General features: G+C 47.5%; 1 protein-coding gene across 1 annotated transcript in view; it reads right to left on the bottom strand.

The window, feature by feature from the left end:
- Positions 1 to 16,304, bottom strand: part of Vwa8 (von Willebrand factor A domain containing 8) — a 340,258-nt gene that overhangs the window by 27,226 nt on the left and 296,728 nt on the right. Inside the window, exons 38-39 of the mRNA XM_006989556.4 lie at positions 3,188 to 3,296; positions 12 to 168 (exon numbers count right to left, since the gene is read on the bottom strand). Of these exons, the coding sequence (XP_006989618.1) occupies positions 12 to 168; positions 3,188 to 3,296 (266 nt within the window). The remainder of the gene's footprint in view (positions 1 to 11; positions 169 to 3,187; positions 3,297 to 16,304) is intronic.

The raw sequence follows: 16,304 nt of genomic DNA, 5'->3' as shown, positions 1-16,304 counted from the left end.
GGCACACTCACCTCTGCTGAAACGCTTTCTGGGCCATCTCTCTTGCAGCCCTCTTGACATCCTCAGGAACTGCATCTTTTTCGACCTCAGAAACCTGATATACTGGGTGGCCTGCGTCCAAACGATAAGGACCCCCTTTGCCACCAAGACCTGCAGTGTCTCTTCCCCCTGGAAAGAAAACATGGGGACATAGTTGTTATGTCTAGAGCCTGGCCACAAAATGAAAATCAGATCATGGCTTTAAGACAGTCCTGTGAGGAAGAGTAACTAAACTAACCAGTAATTAAAGCCTCCAACCACCTTTACCTGAACACAAAGACACTCCTGTTTAGGGTAACTTTTCCTTTTATTCCATCCACCCCAATCTGCCTGTTCAGTCCAAATTCAATTTGAACACTTTATCTGATGTCTCTCCTTCGCAGGGATCAATGCTTTTGTGCGCTGTTTGTATCCCTTTAATATTGCTTCTTATCAACTACCTGATGGCTGGGGTGGCTTCGTTCTTCTGCCCTGGATGAATAGCTCACCAGTGCCTACGGACACTACACACTTGTAATTAAAGGGGCAGTTCTTCTAGTTACCCACTTTCCCTAAAGTACCAAGACAGTTAAATTGTAGGTAAAATTTGTTTTGAAAATAATAAAAATGATTCAGAGAGATTGACTTCTTTGTGACCTCATATCACTTGTTAAGCCAAGATTTGAAGTCAATTATTATGTAGATTTTGGCATTCAGTTTGAATAACACACAACAGATAAACATCATTAGCTTGAGAACAGTTTTTCATTATAAGCTCAAGTTTACATGCCTGTAAGTATACGTCATATAATACTGCATGAGCTATTTATACAGAAATGAAAGTTAGATGCCTGTAAGGCTAGGTAGGCAGCATTAAAAGGTGGAGGAGACACTGGCCAATTAGAAAGGAATGCTTGGTCTAGTATGTTCAAATTTATTTTAAATCATTGTATTGACCAAAGAAAACACGTACATCTATTGGCTACATTTGGCCTCTGTATGAATGACTTATTATCTTTGCTCTTAGAAAACTAGCAACGAGGTCCCTTCGTTTACTCATCTGTAATTTGGAAACCTAGTGAGAATCCATACTGCACAGTCTAGCACAGTGTTGTAAACCACTTGCATAGGTAAGGCAGACTGCCTGAGTTTGAATCTGGTTCCAACTCAACAGCTGGGTCTTCAGAGAAACCACTCACTTCTCTGTGTCTCAGTCCTCATCTACAGCATGGGATGGCATCGCCTGCCTCATGGGATTCTCACAAAGCTAACCTGCTTGGGAATCTACCTGGCCTGCAGTAAGAGCTATGCAAGTGACTGCCTCATGGTAACGTCTGGATCCCAGTGACACGAGAGGGAGGTCATGTCTAGATTCATATGGTGGAAAACTGGACAGCTTTCACACTGGGTAAATGATGTGACTCTCCCCCAGTGGAGCTTTGACTTGTCTAGTAAACTGAAAATGAGAACTTGGCAAATGAGTCCTTGCCAAGTCCAGGTAGGTCATTTCCTTGGGGGAAATACCATGAGAGCAGTAGTATCTACCACTCACAGTATTTTAGTCTTTGGACTGAGCACATCTTATTTCATTTAGAAGTGGGTGGTGGAAAATTCCTCCTACAATATGTATGATTCCTGGTTTCCACTTCCAGCTGGTGTGTGGCAGAGACGAGTATGGTGGGCAGTGATGAGGCGCTGAGGGTGGAGAGCTGTGTCTGGCTCGACCTGCTCCCTGCCTGAGGTACTCCTTGAGGATGGGTGGAACGTGACCTGAGCGTAATGCTTCCTAGTCATTTTGATGGCAGGAAGAAAGAAGGAGCCACATCTCTTAGAGGTAGTGTGAGTGGTGGTCGGAACCAGTCACGTGGCCCCTCAGGAGAGTCAGCTGGGGTGGACAGGGTATAAGGAAAGAGTTCTTTTCTCTACTCCACAGAATTTTAAATTCATATATTTAGATGAAAAATGCTTACAGCTGAACTGGGACTCTCACTAACCAGTCCATAAGACACAGGGAAGAAAACACTGATGATGGAGAAGGATCAATGGCTTGGTGGCCAGAGCTAAGTTTAATGTAGAGAATTCTGAAGGGCGCAAGTGACAGACAGTGACAAGCTGAGGTCCAGGAGCCTCGATCAGCTGAAAGATACCAGGCCAGGGAAGCAGACAGGACCTCTGATCTGAACAGGCACTGGGCACTGGAGCTAGAAGATGCATATTTAAGAACAAATGAGACTTCGACTGTGCTGGCACTGCTGGGCAGCGACATCTAGCCAGCTTGTCCACAACACATTCCATATGGATTAAAGATTGTTGGCCTGACACTAACTTCCAGATCAAAGGACACTCCTAAAAATAGCCTGTCTTTAAAGCTGATGCTCGGTGAATAAACAGAGTAGGCAAGAGGTCCCGGCTGATTTGATAGCATATTGTCTCAGCACAGAAACCCATTTCCTGCCAAGGTCCTCAAGGCCAAGAGGCGCAGAGCATCCTAAGGGAAGGTGAAGGACTGAGCTGTGCCAGCACTCCTGGCTGAGATAAGCCAGACAGTGCACAGTCTGGCCCCGTTCCTGGGCTCCAGCAGATGTGGCTGCTCCAGCTGCTGGAGGGAAGAGGAAGAGGGCGGCTTGGGAACAATGGTCTAGGAGACCAGCCAAGAGGAAGGGATGGCACCCAGCCATCAATGCAAAACACACCGACCTCATCTCCAAACCATGTACCTCCACACACTCTCTTCTCAGACGTGGACAGAGCTACTTCTTCCCCAAGTCAGTTGTTCAAGAACTCGCTGTAGATTTCTGGTACAATTCCAAAGGCAAGGAATTGAAAGAAAGGATCAACGCTTCAATGCCTATGTTCTTTAGACCAACCATTCTGCTCCACGCTCTGAATTCATCACTAATTTAGTCTTTCGCGTGACCTCGTGAGGCAGATAACATTCCTCCCTCCTCCTCTACTGATGAAGCAGCTATGAGGCGGGGGCACAGCTTCAGGTCAAAGTGTGGCAGAGTCTGTGGGGTTCTAACACCCGGCTTTCTGCATGTCTTCATGTCATGCAGGGCAGAGGGAGAGACCCCTGACAGAGGCTGAGCAGGGCAGCCAGCATCTGGGCTGTCTCAGGCTTAGAATCGAGAAAATTCGGAAAACTCAGGAGAATCCACATGCTACCAACCTGTTCCACCAGCCCAGGTATTGCCACCCACGTGGGGCATGTTGTCTGGGTCCTCCTTGCCGTGCTTAGGGTCACTCACGTCTTCATTACTGTCTCTTTCAATTGTTATCTGAGAAGGAAGAAGAGTTGGAACATGGTCACTAGCCTGTGAGTACCAGGAACCGCCTAAGTGACAAGCAGCTTCCCGAGGGGTTGGTACCCTCAGCTCACGACAGGCTGAGTCTGGGAAAGGCTTCATCACCATCACATTCAATGCCAGTTTGGTTGGGAAGGAAACATAGTTTTTTAAAAAGAAAAGAGAAGGAAAGGTGCAGGACGTGAGCTGTTTCAGCTTAGCATTCTGGCACAGAACGTGCTCTGAGAACTTAAGCAAGGCAGGAACTCCATGGAAACAGGCAAATGGTTCTCCCCATTTCCCAGTGGTTAAAAGGCCCAGTTCCTCACCAGTCCGGCTGAGTCACCACCTAGGCATCAACCCGTTTAATTTTCAAAGACTTATTTGAGCAATGTCATTTCATTAAAAACATACATACAAAACAAAAATCAGAAAGTATATAACAGGTTTAGGTTCCATATACCCACATATACTAAACACTGCTTACTTCTTTTTAGATCCACCGAAGAAACATTATGATATTTTGTAGTTTTCCTAATTAATCTGTATTTTCAGATTTTATTTACAATTCTTGGGATTCAAATAAAATAAATGACATTTTAGCTTTACCTATGACTGGCTGCCTTCATTTGCTTTTCATACATCTTCCAAAGTTCTTTCATTATTTTTAAATGATATGCCAGGAAACGCACGCACGCACGCACGCACGCACGCACGCATGCACGTACGCACAAATGCCAAAGTGAGGAACGGTGATCAGAACTGTTTATCCAATAAAGTACAGACCATTTCTGGAAGTCCGTGACCATCTTGTCCAGCACTGACATGCTGTGACTGATTCAGGGAGTCCCAATGTGGTAAATCAGGTGATCAATGGCATTTCAGTCAAACCCACATATGACCGAACAATAGACTAGTTTGACCATAAGGATTTTGACTCTTCTTTTTTTTTTTTTTTTGGTTTTTTCGAGACAGGGTTTCTCTGTGTAGCTTTGCGCCTTTCCTGGAACTCACTTGGTAGTCCAGGCTGGCCTCGAACTAACAGAGATCCGCCTGGCTCTGCCTCCCGAGTGCTGGGATTAAAGGCGTGCGCCACCACTGCCCGGCGATTTTGACTCTTCTAAAAGCACAGTTCCAGGGCCTGCCATGTGTGTTCAGCCTGCTTCCTTAGACCACCCAGGCCCACCTGATCAGGGATGGCAGCACCCCCAGATGGCTGGGTTCTTTCACATCGGAATCAAGAGAATGCCCTAGAGACTTGTCTATAAGCAATCTGATGGAGGCATTTATCAATTAAGGTTCCTCTTCCCAGATAACTCTAGTTTATGTGAAGCTGATAAAAAAACTAATTGGACAACTGATCCCTTGTCAACATGACACACCAATGCAATATTATTCAGTCAAAACTTTTCTTGTTTATCCCCAAGATTTCATCTTCCTATCTCAATATAGAACATAGTATAATTTCAAAAATTCTCAGTCTCATGATCCTCTGTACTCCTAAGGGTCTGGGCGGTTCCACTGCCTCACTCTCTCCTCCTCTCCGAACTACAGTTTCCGTGCTGACGCTGAGGAAACACTCTCAGAAGACTTCATCTCAACGATGCTGGTCTCTTCTCAGCCCCAGCTGACCAGCATCAATGGTCCCAGTAAAGTAAAGGCTGCACTTCAGTGGTGCAGGCCTCTTGGTAACCACAGCTGATTCACAGCACCAGCTGACCAGACACCACAGATTCTCAATGCAAAACACATCACATGGCCGGCTCTGGGAGAGTCTTGGAAGGATTCATAAATCTTCCTCAAAAACTCCATAAGCAAGGCCGTCACCATCTGCAAAGCGCTCAGCATTCTTATTCAGGTTCCTATAGCAGCCTACTAAGCTCTTTCACTCAATGGCTTTTCCAGCCCAAGTTCCAAACTCATTTACAATCCTGCCAAAAAGAACACTCTCAGGCCTCTCCCAGCAACAGCAATAATAGTTTCTACTACTGTGACACTGTGACAAAGACAAATTGGGAAGGAAAGGCTTTACTTCCAGGTCACACTCCACCACTGAAGGAATCTAAAGCAGAAACTCAAAGCAGGCCCCTGGAGACAGGAACTGAAGCAGAGGCCATGGAGGGGTGCTGCTTACTGGCTTGCTCCCCCATGACTTGCTCAGCCTGCTTTCTTATAGCACCCGGGACCCTGGAGTGGCACTACCCCCAAAGGGCTAGACCCTTCCACATCAATCATGAGTTAAGACAACGCTCTACAGACTTGCCCAGAGGCCACTCTGATGGGCATTTTCTCAGTTAATGTTCCTCTTCCCAGATAACACTAGCTTGTGTCAAGTTGACAAAACAGAACAAAATACAAAACCAGGACCAGGGAGAATGAAGGATTGAAGAAAGACATTTAACATCAATACCTTCCTTTCTCCCCTCCCTTCCTCTGAGATGCCCACCCCAACATACACACACACACACACACACACACACACACACACACACACACACACACACACACACGTTCCAGCACTATCCGAGCAGGCACAGGTCTACTGAAGAACTGTTTGTACACCGGTCTTCTCTGTGGATTGTGTGTGTACTCTCTGGTCTTGTTTCTTTCGAAACAAAGGACTTTGAAAGAGGTAAGACAAACAAATTCCGATGTGACAAGTGGCTCCGCTCCGCTCAAACACTGGCTCTCTCCTACAGACAGAACGTACAATCTCCCCCGTCTGCTAAGGGGACAGCCTCTGAGAATAAGTACTATAAAGTATTATAAAGATGAGGAGGCAGAAGAAGAGGCCTCTCTGGCAGCCTCCTAGGTACCCCCAAGTCATGGTTTTGTTATTCCGAGGACATTTAACTTATGGCTATCACAGAGGCAGGAAACTGGGCGACTGCTTTGGGCAGAAAGGAGCAGCATGTTCTCTGCCACCAACTTTTATCAGGCCATCTGCAGGGAAATGACTCTGCTCTCACTGCCCACAAGCAAGCCTCATACCAGCCCCCGATGAGACATTTCAAAACAGACTAATTCTTGACAAAACCAACCATCGAGCGAACCCTGATTTATTTCACAGAAACACATACCGTGAAATTCCAGGAATATTTAATTAGAAGCACGGCATCTGGGGACTGTACCTAGTTTCGAATCGAGTTATAGACGCCAGTAGACTCACTCACAGGAGTCTATGTTGTAGGGGAAGCAGGGCAGCCGCTCGCAGAGAGAGGCATGCTAAGTGGCACTCGCTGTTCAGAAAGCAGATATGCTCCTGCCTTCTTTCATGAATGTGCTGGGGTGCAGCCAGAATGCATTTCCCCCGAGAACTGGGGTCATCTACCAAAAGCTTAAGAAAGTCATTCTAATGAGTAAAATAGACACTGCTGAATTCATACAAGGGGATAAACATTTTCTCCAACCCAGAAAACAGTCCCTCATAACTTTTGGCATAACGTGACACATGTGCTAACCCCCTTAACATATTTCTCACAGCAGATGTACTTCCTATTAGGGAAGTGTGATAAAATCCTAAGAACCATTATCCTCCTACATATGAATTAAACGGAAGAAAACATGGATCTTGTAAACTGCAACTCATAAAATGTTCCAGAGTGAAGTAATGAGAAGCTGGTCCAGAGAAGGGACATGACTCACCAAAGCCCTATAATTCTGGGCAAGGCCCATAGATTTCAGGTTCCTCCTTGAGTTCATGACGACAAGACGACCAAAAACAAAACTCGGTAATATGGTATAAATAACCAGATCATAACTCCTGGGGGACTGACTGGACCACACAGTTGATTACAGCTTCCCATAGATGTGGCATGGCAGACACTTCTAGGTCCCACACCACATCCATTCCCTCTTTCTCCCTTTAGACAGAAGCCCAATGAATTATGGGTGGTACAATCCAGCACGGCCTTTCCAGTTGGCCTTACCATCGACTGGGCTAGAGATCTGACCTGAGATGACAGAAATGTCAGGAGGCTACTGGAAAAGTCTCCTCCCAAGTGAAAAAAAGGGCGGAGAGGAAAATGTGACCTCACCAACCCTCAGCCCACATACATGCACACAGAAACACATACACGTATGTGCCCAGGGACACGTGTACACACACGCTTTCTGCCGTCAGACCCGGTCCAGTGAGGACACGCTGAAGGGATGCAGCCTCTGCCTAAGGACTACAGGACAGTAGAGGACCACAGCTGAGAGAAGAGGCCACACCACGCACACCATTATTCAGCGGCTGACCCAGTTTCTTATTGGTATCTGCAACCAGTTGATTCTCTTATTAAGGATGAGTGGGGACAGGAGTCAGAGGCCAAGGCCTTCCCTTTCTGAGGAAGTCTTACCTCTGACGAGAAGACAGGCCTTGAATTTCCTGACCTGAACATTTCCATGCTGGCTGAGGATAGGGTCGGTGGTAGAGCACTTGCTGAGTATTTACGAGGCCCTAGCTGGGTTCAGTCCACACACCGCTACCCATAAACAAAACGATCCCTAGTGAAGTCAGCACAGCGATCCTGTCTAGTCAGTTGCCTGCTACTTTCCCCACTGATTAACAGGCAACTGAATTCATCCAGACCCTGATTCCTGGGCCTGCCTGCACTGCATCTTCTGCTCACTGGGATACGGGGTGGGGGTGGGTGGGGGAGACGGGAGGGGGGGGGTTCATGAAGCAGAGTTGTTTTGCTCCTAGCAAGACACTGGATGACGGGGACCAGAGCCATGCAGGACACCACAGGCTGTGGTGAGGGACAGCAAGGCTGCCTGAAGCACAGCCCTGTCAGTCTCACCCTGGCGTCAGAATGTTCCTTCATCCATCTTGACAGAGTCAGAGTTCCGGTCTCTGGGAACATGGCCTTTCATATGATGCTGCTGGCTTAGAAGAGAGAGTCGGCCGTTGTCGGTCTCTATAAATGACCTGCTCCTTCCACAGTGGCAAGGCAGGACGGAGATGCCTTTGCCTCGCCAGCAGCTTCTGTGGGTCCCAACTCCCATCTCTGGTAGAGCCTTCAAGTTTGCATTTCACCTCCAGTCCTTGCCCCGTTACATCCTTTACATCCGTTTCCACACACATGTGACCTCTGCCCTCTTACCTCTCAGCCTTCCTAAAAAGCAGACTCTCACCTTCTGATCGCTAGTAACCACGGATTTCACCTGCCGCTGCAGCACGTGCCACCGGTACCCCGCCCGCCTCCCACCAAATCCACGAAGGCATTGGCGCAGCCATCCGACTCACTCAGTTCTACTCTTTCCCAACGCCAGCAGGCATCCATCTTTTTAAGTGCTGCTGTTACAAACTGGTAAATAAGGTCCCCCCTCCCCGTCCATCCACCTTTGAAGAAGGACCTGGAATCGAAAAGCGAGCAGAGATACAGGATGGGGGTGGGGTATCGGTGCCAGAGGCCGTGCTTGCCTGTGACGTGAGTGAGAAGCGGCGGCTGGGCCCTCTCCTGTCCTGCAGAGCCCTCTATTCTGGTGTCAAAGAATTCTGTTCTTTTCCTGTGAGATTCCCAAATGACCCGCTGGCACTTTCCTCCTGCCTCTGGGCTGGGCCCCTCTCTTCCCCTCCCGAAACCTACCTTCTTTCTCTGCTAGGTACCCCTAGAGACTTTTACACATTTTCATTTGGGGCCCAAGTCATGTGCTTAGTACATACTTAAGATTTTTTGTAATTACAGCCCTAAACACCCTTCTCCCACCTCAATGTTTTGGAATACACGCTATGTTATTTCAGGATCTCAGTTTCCAGTCTTTGGCAAAGGACGTTCTCCTTGGCCCTCTTCATCAGGACCCATTGCTATGCAACACCAATCCCATCCAAATGCAATATTTGACAGTCCTCACACACTTGCACTCAGAGGAGAGGGGAGGCATCACCTTGTTAACACATCCCTGCAGTTTTCCGTATCTGAAGTAGTCGTCACACTGGCCTTGTATATAACAGGCACCTAATGAACCAACACCAGAGCTTTTCAGAGACAGGATTATAAGACTTTCTGCATATAAATAACTTCAAATCAAGCTCTCATGTGAGCAGATGATGGTCCTTGTCCAGTGCTGTGTGACAGCCCATACCTGGCACACAGCAGGGCCACTGGCCAGCAGAGCAGAGCACCTTCTAACGGACTGGAAACACTCCTGCCCGTCAGTTCTCAGCGGTTCTTAGACTCCGGTCCTAGGCATCCCCAGCTTGACTAGCATTCCTCTGGCCCAACTTTCCCTAGGCTCTGGAAAGGCTTCCAGCCCACAAGTCCATGTGGTCCCTCCACTTGGGCCCCAACAAATGATCTGAATGGCTGCCAAAAATAAGACAGGGTTGCAAAAAGCACTGGCCAAAGCCACTTCTCACTTTGAGTACCTTGCTCGTTTTCTCTCTAAATTCAAATAGGAATAACAGATGGAGAAGATTTTAGAAAAATCTGGAAATAGAGAATGCAAAATGATGGCATCAAGGTGATTTTTTTTTTTTGTGGGCCTTACTTAAAAATAAACCTTTGAGGGAAACCAACGTTTTCATCGCTGAGAGCAGGTGAGTGCCCAAAACAAACATTAATACCTCACAAATAATCGACACAGCTACAGTTTACTGGCACAGAAATGTTTCTCTCCTGCTGCCACCCCACAGGAGGACAGTCAGTATTCTAAACATCTATAAAAACGACATGCTAGCTAAATTCTGAGACAGGAGGGTGGGGCAAACCGCCGGGTCTTTATATGTTCCACCGTTTCTATTTCTGCCCGATATTTTAAGAGCCTTCAAAAAGTTGCCATTCAACGCTGCTGGCCTCCAAAGTCAAGGGAAAGGGTAGCCATGCAAGGCCACCTCAAATATGGCAAAGGCTGAGTCTGTGTTTCTGCTCTACAATATGTAAAGTGACCGTGACAGTGGACACTTCAACCCTGCTAAGTTTAGCCTTACTGAAGCTAGACGGTGTCCTGTGGCATTTCCTGACCAGGTGACTTCCATCTATGATCAGGTTTCGTTCCTTCTCCAGAACAGAAGGCACAACGAAAAGCTGCTCCACTCTCTACAGCACAGTGTTTTCTGAGATACCCAGCCAGAAAAGAGAAGAGTGTGTGGAAAAGCCGCACTTAGTACTACAAGAAAAGGTGGTTTTGATATGACCCACTCTAGAAGTTCTTGGAAGCATCCACCACAGCTATGCACAAAAGCATTTAGCAGGGGGATTCTTTTCTGAAAACAGGAACAGTAGGTAGACCAGAACAGGCGGGCCATTACTGCGGAGTCCCTGTCGGGAGCTATTTCTAGCGACAAACTTGGCAACCGACTTTCTGTTTTCTTTGTTTCTACTGAAGCCATGCTCTGCTGCTAATCATCATTTCTTCTAGGTACACCGTGATGGTTCACCTTCTCGGGCTGTAAAAACATTTACAAAGCCCATGCCTACTCTGCTTGTTCCTGACTTCCCCCAAATTTCCCCTAGGTACCCGGAGTTCTTGTACAACCATGCAGTGACTCCCAGAGATCACAACCTTCCTGTTTCACATAGGCTCAGCATGTGAGCCTCTTTCATGGCCACTGTGGCTCAGAACAATCCATCAGAATAGAACATCATAGCACGAGGAGCAGCAACAGGAATCAACAGTCTGCACAGTTCAGGGGTGGAGAGCATTTGTGGGTTTTGTGCTCCACACTCATGGGGTGGAGAGTCTTTCACACTGGTTCAAAGCAACACCCGGGACATGCACAAAAGTTACAGTTTGGTAACTGTTATAGACACCTTTATTTTAGCATCCTTACACATGCATTTAATATATAGATCCACACACATTTTTGTATGTGTTTGTGTGTGTGTGCATGAAGGCCAGAGGTCACAGCCTTGGGTGTCATTCCTTAGGTGCCATCTACCTTGTTTTTGGAGACAGGGTCTCTCACTTGGCCTCAGTGGACCTCACTGACTAGGCTAGACTGTTTGGTCTGTGAGCCCAGGTATCCATCTGTCTCTGCCTCCCCAGTGCTGGGATTCTAAGTACATGCCACTACCCCTGTCCTTTTGGACATGGGTTCTGCAAATCAAACTCAGGTCCTCACCCATACACAGCAAGCACGTTACCAACTAGGCTATCTCCCCAATACCTGCCTCATACACTTTGTTGTTGTTTTAGTTTTTCAAGACAAGGTCTCTCTATGTAACAGCCCTGGCTGTCCTGGAACTCACTCTGTAGACCAGGCCGGCCTCAAACTCAGAGATCCACCTGCCTCTGCCTCCTAAGTGCTAGGATTAAAGGCGCGCACCAAAAGAGATTTGTTTTATGTATGTGAGTCTTTTGCCTTCATTGTGTGCATGTGCCCATTTATGTACCTGGTGCTTGCAGAGGTCAGAAGAAGGTGTTGGATCCCCTGAAAGTGAAGTTATGGATGGTTGGGAGCCAGCATGTGAGTTCAGGAACTGAATTTGGGTCCTCTGTGAGAGCGGCAAGTGCTCCTAACTGCCAGTCATCACTCCACCCAGAACATAGTCTTAAATGAACTATTTGTTATTAAAATCGTACTACCACAGGTCAGGGCTACAGGACATGAAGGAAGACATGACTTGGATCCCCCACTTGCATGGATTCCAGGTGTTACTCAGAAGCCAGGGCTGGCTCCTGTTCTGCCCAGCAGCAGTACCATTGCTCAGTCCTCTGTAACTCAGACAAGGACTGTGGGACGGGCACTGCCATCAGGGCCACGTCAGAGCTACATAAGGGCTGCAATGGTGGGGACTTTTTGGAAGGAAAGAGTATTACCAGACTCAGTGAAATACACTTTAAATTTTGTTCCAAGGTCCTTTGCTATGTGAAGACATTTCAGAACTCTAAATATCAGCAAGCAAAGCTTTCCAGTTCAATTTAGAGTACTGCTAATATGGCACACATCTGTGCCAAGTATCATTGGTATGGCTACCCAGCGATCAGAAACAGTGAGTGCGGTGGCCATAGCTCATCAGGCAGGTGAGTGGGCTATCCTTTCTCCCCCTCTGTTCTAAAGTGTCTTAAAAAGTGTGAGTCTATTCACTTTGCCATTTACCTCCAAACTGACTCATGTTCCTAAGACGACTGGTCCGTCTGCCCTGCTCTGCCTCCTGTATGTCTGTCTCCCTCCTTCACTACGTCCACTTGGTTCCCTCCGTGCCACCTCAGGGTTCCTTCATCAGCGCTGGTCTTGGGAGATTCTGGGCTTCAGGCAGCACAGCCCTTGGGAAATGATAGTGGGTAGGTCTGGGCCAAGGGTTCCATGGCATGGTTCATACTGAAGGGACAGAACACTTAGTCCAGGGTCTGAGGCCGAATGGGGCAGCCTTCCATCCTTCCTCTGTACCCTTTCAAGGTCTGTCCTGTCCTGTAATTCTGTTTAAAAACATTTTATTAATTATTTTATAGATATGAGTGTTTACCTGCATATAGGAAAGTACACCATGTGTACAAACTACGCAATTCTTTTGTTGTCTTCAATACAGGGTAACTCTGACTGTCCTGGATCTCACTCTGTAGACCAGGCTGGCCTCGAACTCAGAGATCCACCTGCCTCTGCCTCCCAAGGGCTGGGATTAAAGGCATGCACTCCCACCGCCCAGCCTGTCCTTAATTCTTATGACATCATCATGTCTGTCTCCTATGGACACTACGGTACCCCAGGAACGAATACTATGTTGCCCACGAAGCAACTTAACAGAAACACATTCCACACCCCACTGGTCTTATTTTCACATGATTGACTGCCATTTTCCTAGCTGAGACAGAGGATTAGGGTAGACGTTTGTAAGCACAGATGTTAGACAAGGCAGGTGGCTGCGAAGTCCCAATCATGTTCAAAGGAGCTCACGGCAGACAGGAAAGAGGCTAACGGTGAAACCCCAGCTTCAGCCTCTTACGGCTCCTAACTTGCTGTGCGTCGCTGGAAGTCGCTTCACCTCTCTGGGCCTTGGTGTTCTCATTTTCCATATAGGAATTCAGACTATGTCCTTTCTGTCAGCAGACTCTTCACGTGGGTCCCCACCTACAGTCGCTTCAGTTCTAGTTCTCAGGGCCCCGGGTCAACCCGACTCAAACAGAACCGCGTGGGATTGCTACTCAAGCATGAAGCTCTCCTCCAGACTGGCTCACTCAGGCTTGCAGGTTTTTCCAGGGGCGGCTTGATGTCCCGGCAAAGAGACTTTTCTAGGAGTCAGAAAGCAGCCCTTTAATACTGTTTCTGGCACTAACTGGAGAATTGGTTTTGGCCAAAGTTCCTTATCTTTCCTTCGTTTTCTTGGAGTGGAAAGTGAGGCGGCCGGCCGCCAGCATGTAAGTCAGGTGCAGCTCTGCTGATCGAGCTTGTTTCCCACGGTTCTCACAGTGTGAACTGTGTACATGGGTCTACCCTCATCTTTGGTGCGTTTACCAGGGAATGTGTGGGTCACACAGTGGGAGAGGGAGGTAAAAGCCCCCCATGATGAACCTCCATGAATGAAGTCAGAAGAGGATGGTGTAAAGGAAAAAAAAGAAAAGAAAAGAAATGACATCACATATAGGCTGGAGATCTGGGACAGGAGAGAATTCAGTGACAGCTGCCTGGCACTTTCTCCCGAGCTCTGCGACATGACAGGCTCCACGACTTCACTTTTGAACTACGTAACTTAGTTATCTTAGATGAAGCTTCATGTGCCTCTGTCTCCTTGCCCTGAACCACATGGCTGCGCGCCTAGGTCCCACAGTTGGATAAAGTCGATGAATTAGATAAGAAAAGACGGACAATAATGACCAATACTGAAGAGAACAACTGTAACGACAGGCTGCAATTAAGCTGCCAGCACCATTACTCTAACGCTTTAGGGCCATTTCTAAGTAAGATAAAGTTTCCCTGAACACAGCACGGAGATACCACAACGGTCCTCCTGACAGGCAAGATGACCACGTGACCTGTGGCAGGTGGCAGACTCATGTCCTCAGTGGGACACGGTGGGACAGTGCAAGACTTCATGATGCTTCTCAGGGCAGGGCGAAAACTTAAAACTTATGAAGCATTAACGCCTAGAATTTTTATTAGACATTTTTGGATCACAGAAAGATCCAGGAAATGAAGCTGTGGATGAAGTCCTGAGGCACCGCTACAATTTACTCACTAAGGATTGGCGACGAGTCAGACCCTCAGCTAGGACGGTAAGGATGCCAAGCCAAGTGAGACCTGTTGGTACTTCACGGAGTTTCCAGCCAGGAGCAGGAGGGACTGTCCTCAATAGCCAGTGCAGGGCATGGGAAGAGCGCCTGCCAGGCCAGCATAATATACAGGGGTTGATGGAGCCAACCGGCAAGAGGTTGGGACTGAAGAGGCAATATGAAAGACGATTTTGAATGAAGAGCGTCAGAAGGTCTAGAGCGTGGTGATTCAGGCAGAAGGAGCAGAGATGCTGAGCTGAAAATGGGCTTGAAGTTGACTGTACACAGAGCCCTCTGCCTGGGTTCACACAGGCCACTGGAGCACCCAGCATAATCTACCTGCACACAGGTTCCTGATGAAGAGATGCCTCATGCTAATGTCCACCCTGCCGAGCCAGACAACCCAATTCAGTTATTGCACACAAATACAATTTGCATAACTTAGCTATAATAACTTCAAAGTCACAGAGAAGCATCTACATGCCAACAGCCTAGCAACCAGATGACCCCAAGTTCAGTACTCGCCCGCTACCCATGAGCTATGAAAGCTTGCACAAGATTTAAACTCCTGGGACCTATTATTTTTAATCTCACCCTTTAGCCATTACCCAACACATTAAAATTAGTCTGCACTAATTGTACAAAATGACGGGTCTGCTGTGACATGTTCACGCATGCGTGTAGTGAACTGTGATCACGCCTACCCCCACTCCCAGCTTACTCATCTGATGAGGAAAATGAAGGCATCTGCCCTTCTGGAGTTGTGGGTGTTGGGATAAAACATCAACGAGTTGTGACTCTAGAGGAAGGACAGGAAAAACTCTTCGGACTTGGACTTCCGAATCTAGAGTGAAGAGGTTGCACTCTGACACAATCTTTTACACCGTTTCCAGACTGAATCCTTTTATATCTATGTGAGGGTGGATTATGGGTAAAGCACCATCCAAATGTAGATACATTAACAATATGAACTAAGAGAGGAGAGAGAGAACTCGTTTGATTCTTTTTTAGTGCTCATTTTGATAAATTCCTGTAAGTTCCATGACTTTTATTTTATTTGTACGTGTATTTTCTAATTACCTGAAACCATGGAGGTGAGTTACCTGGAAAGAATGGAGGATGGTGGCCAGGTGAGAAAGGTGCCAGAAAGCAGCCCGGGAAGAAGCGGAGAAGCGAGGCTTAGCTGGGGGCCAGGTTCTTGTGGAGCTGGCAAGGATGAGCGAGAGCACAGAGCACAGAGACCCACGGAATTAGCAATGGCAGGGAGGAGGGGGAGGAGGGGGAGGAGGAGGAAGAGGGGAGGAGGAAGAGGAGGAGGAAGAGGAGGAGGAGGAGGAGGAGGAGGAGGAGGAGGTCATCAATAGGAGAGGTAAGCAGAGGGATGTACGGAAGCAGAGCCAGTTCAGGCAGATAAAGATTTATTTCTTAATTTCCCCCCTTTTAAAGACTTTTTATTTTTATTAACAAAAATGTTTTTTATTTATTTTACATACCAAAGATCCCCCTTTTCCTTCCTTCTGCCCCTCCAGCCTTCCCCTCCCAGCCCACCCCCCATCCCTCCTACAAGAAGGTAAGGCCTCCCATGGGGAGGTACATTTAGTAGAGGCAGGTCCAAGCCCCTCTCCCTGCCTCAAGGCTGTGAAAGGTTAAAAAGATTTATTTTGTATGTACAAGTGTTTGCTTGCCTGTGTGTATGTGTACCACATGTGTGCCTAGTGCCCACAGAGGCCAGCAGAGGGCATTGGATCCCCTGGAATTGGAGTTACAGATGGTTGTGAGCTGCCATGTGGGTGCTGGGCATTGAACCTGGGCCTTCTGGAAGAATAGCCAGTGCTTTTAACCACTGAGTCATCTCTCGGGCCTCAT

This window comes from Peromyscus maniculatus, chromosome 9 (genome assembly GCF_049852395.1).
Source record: "Peromyscus maniculatus bairdii isolate BWxNUB_F1_BW_parent chromosome 9, HU_Pman_BW_mat_3.1, whole genome shotgun sequence".
NCBI classification, from domain to species: domain Eukaryota; kingdom Metazoa; phylum Chordata; class Mammalia; order Rodentia; family Cricetidae; genus Peromyscus; species Peromyscus maniculatus.
Note: the sequence above shows the minus strand (reverse complement) of the source record. Positions and strands in the feature narration are given on the sequence as shown.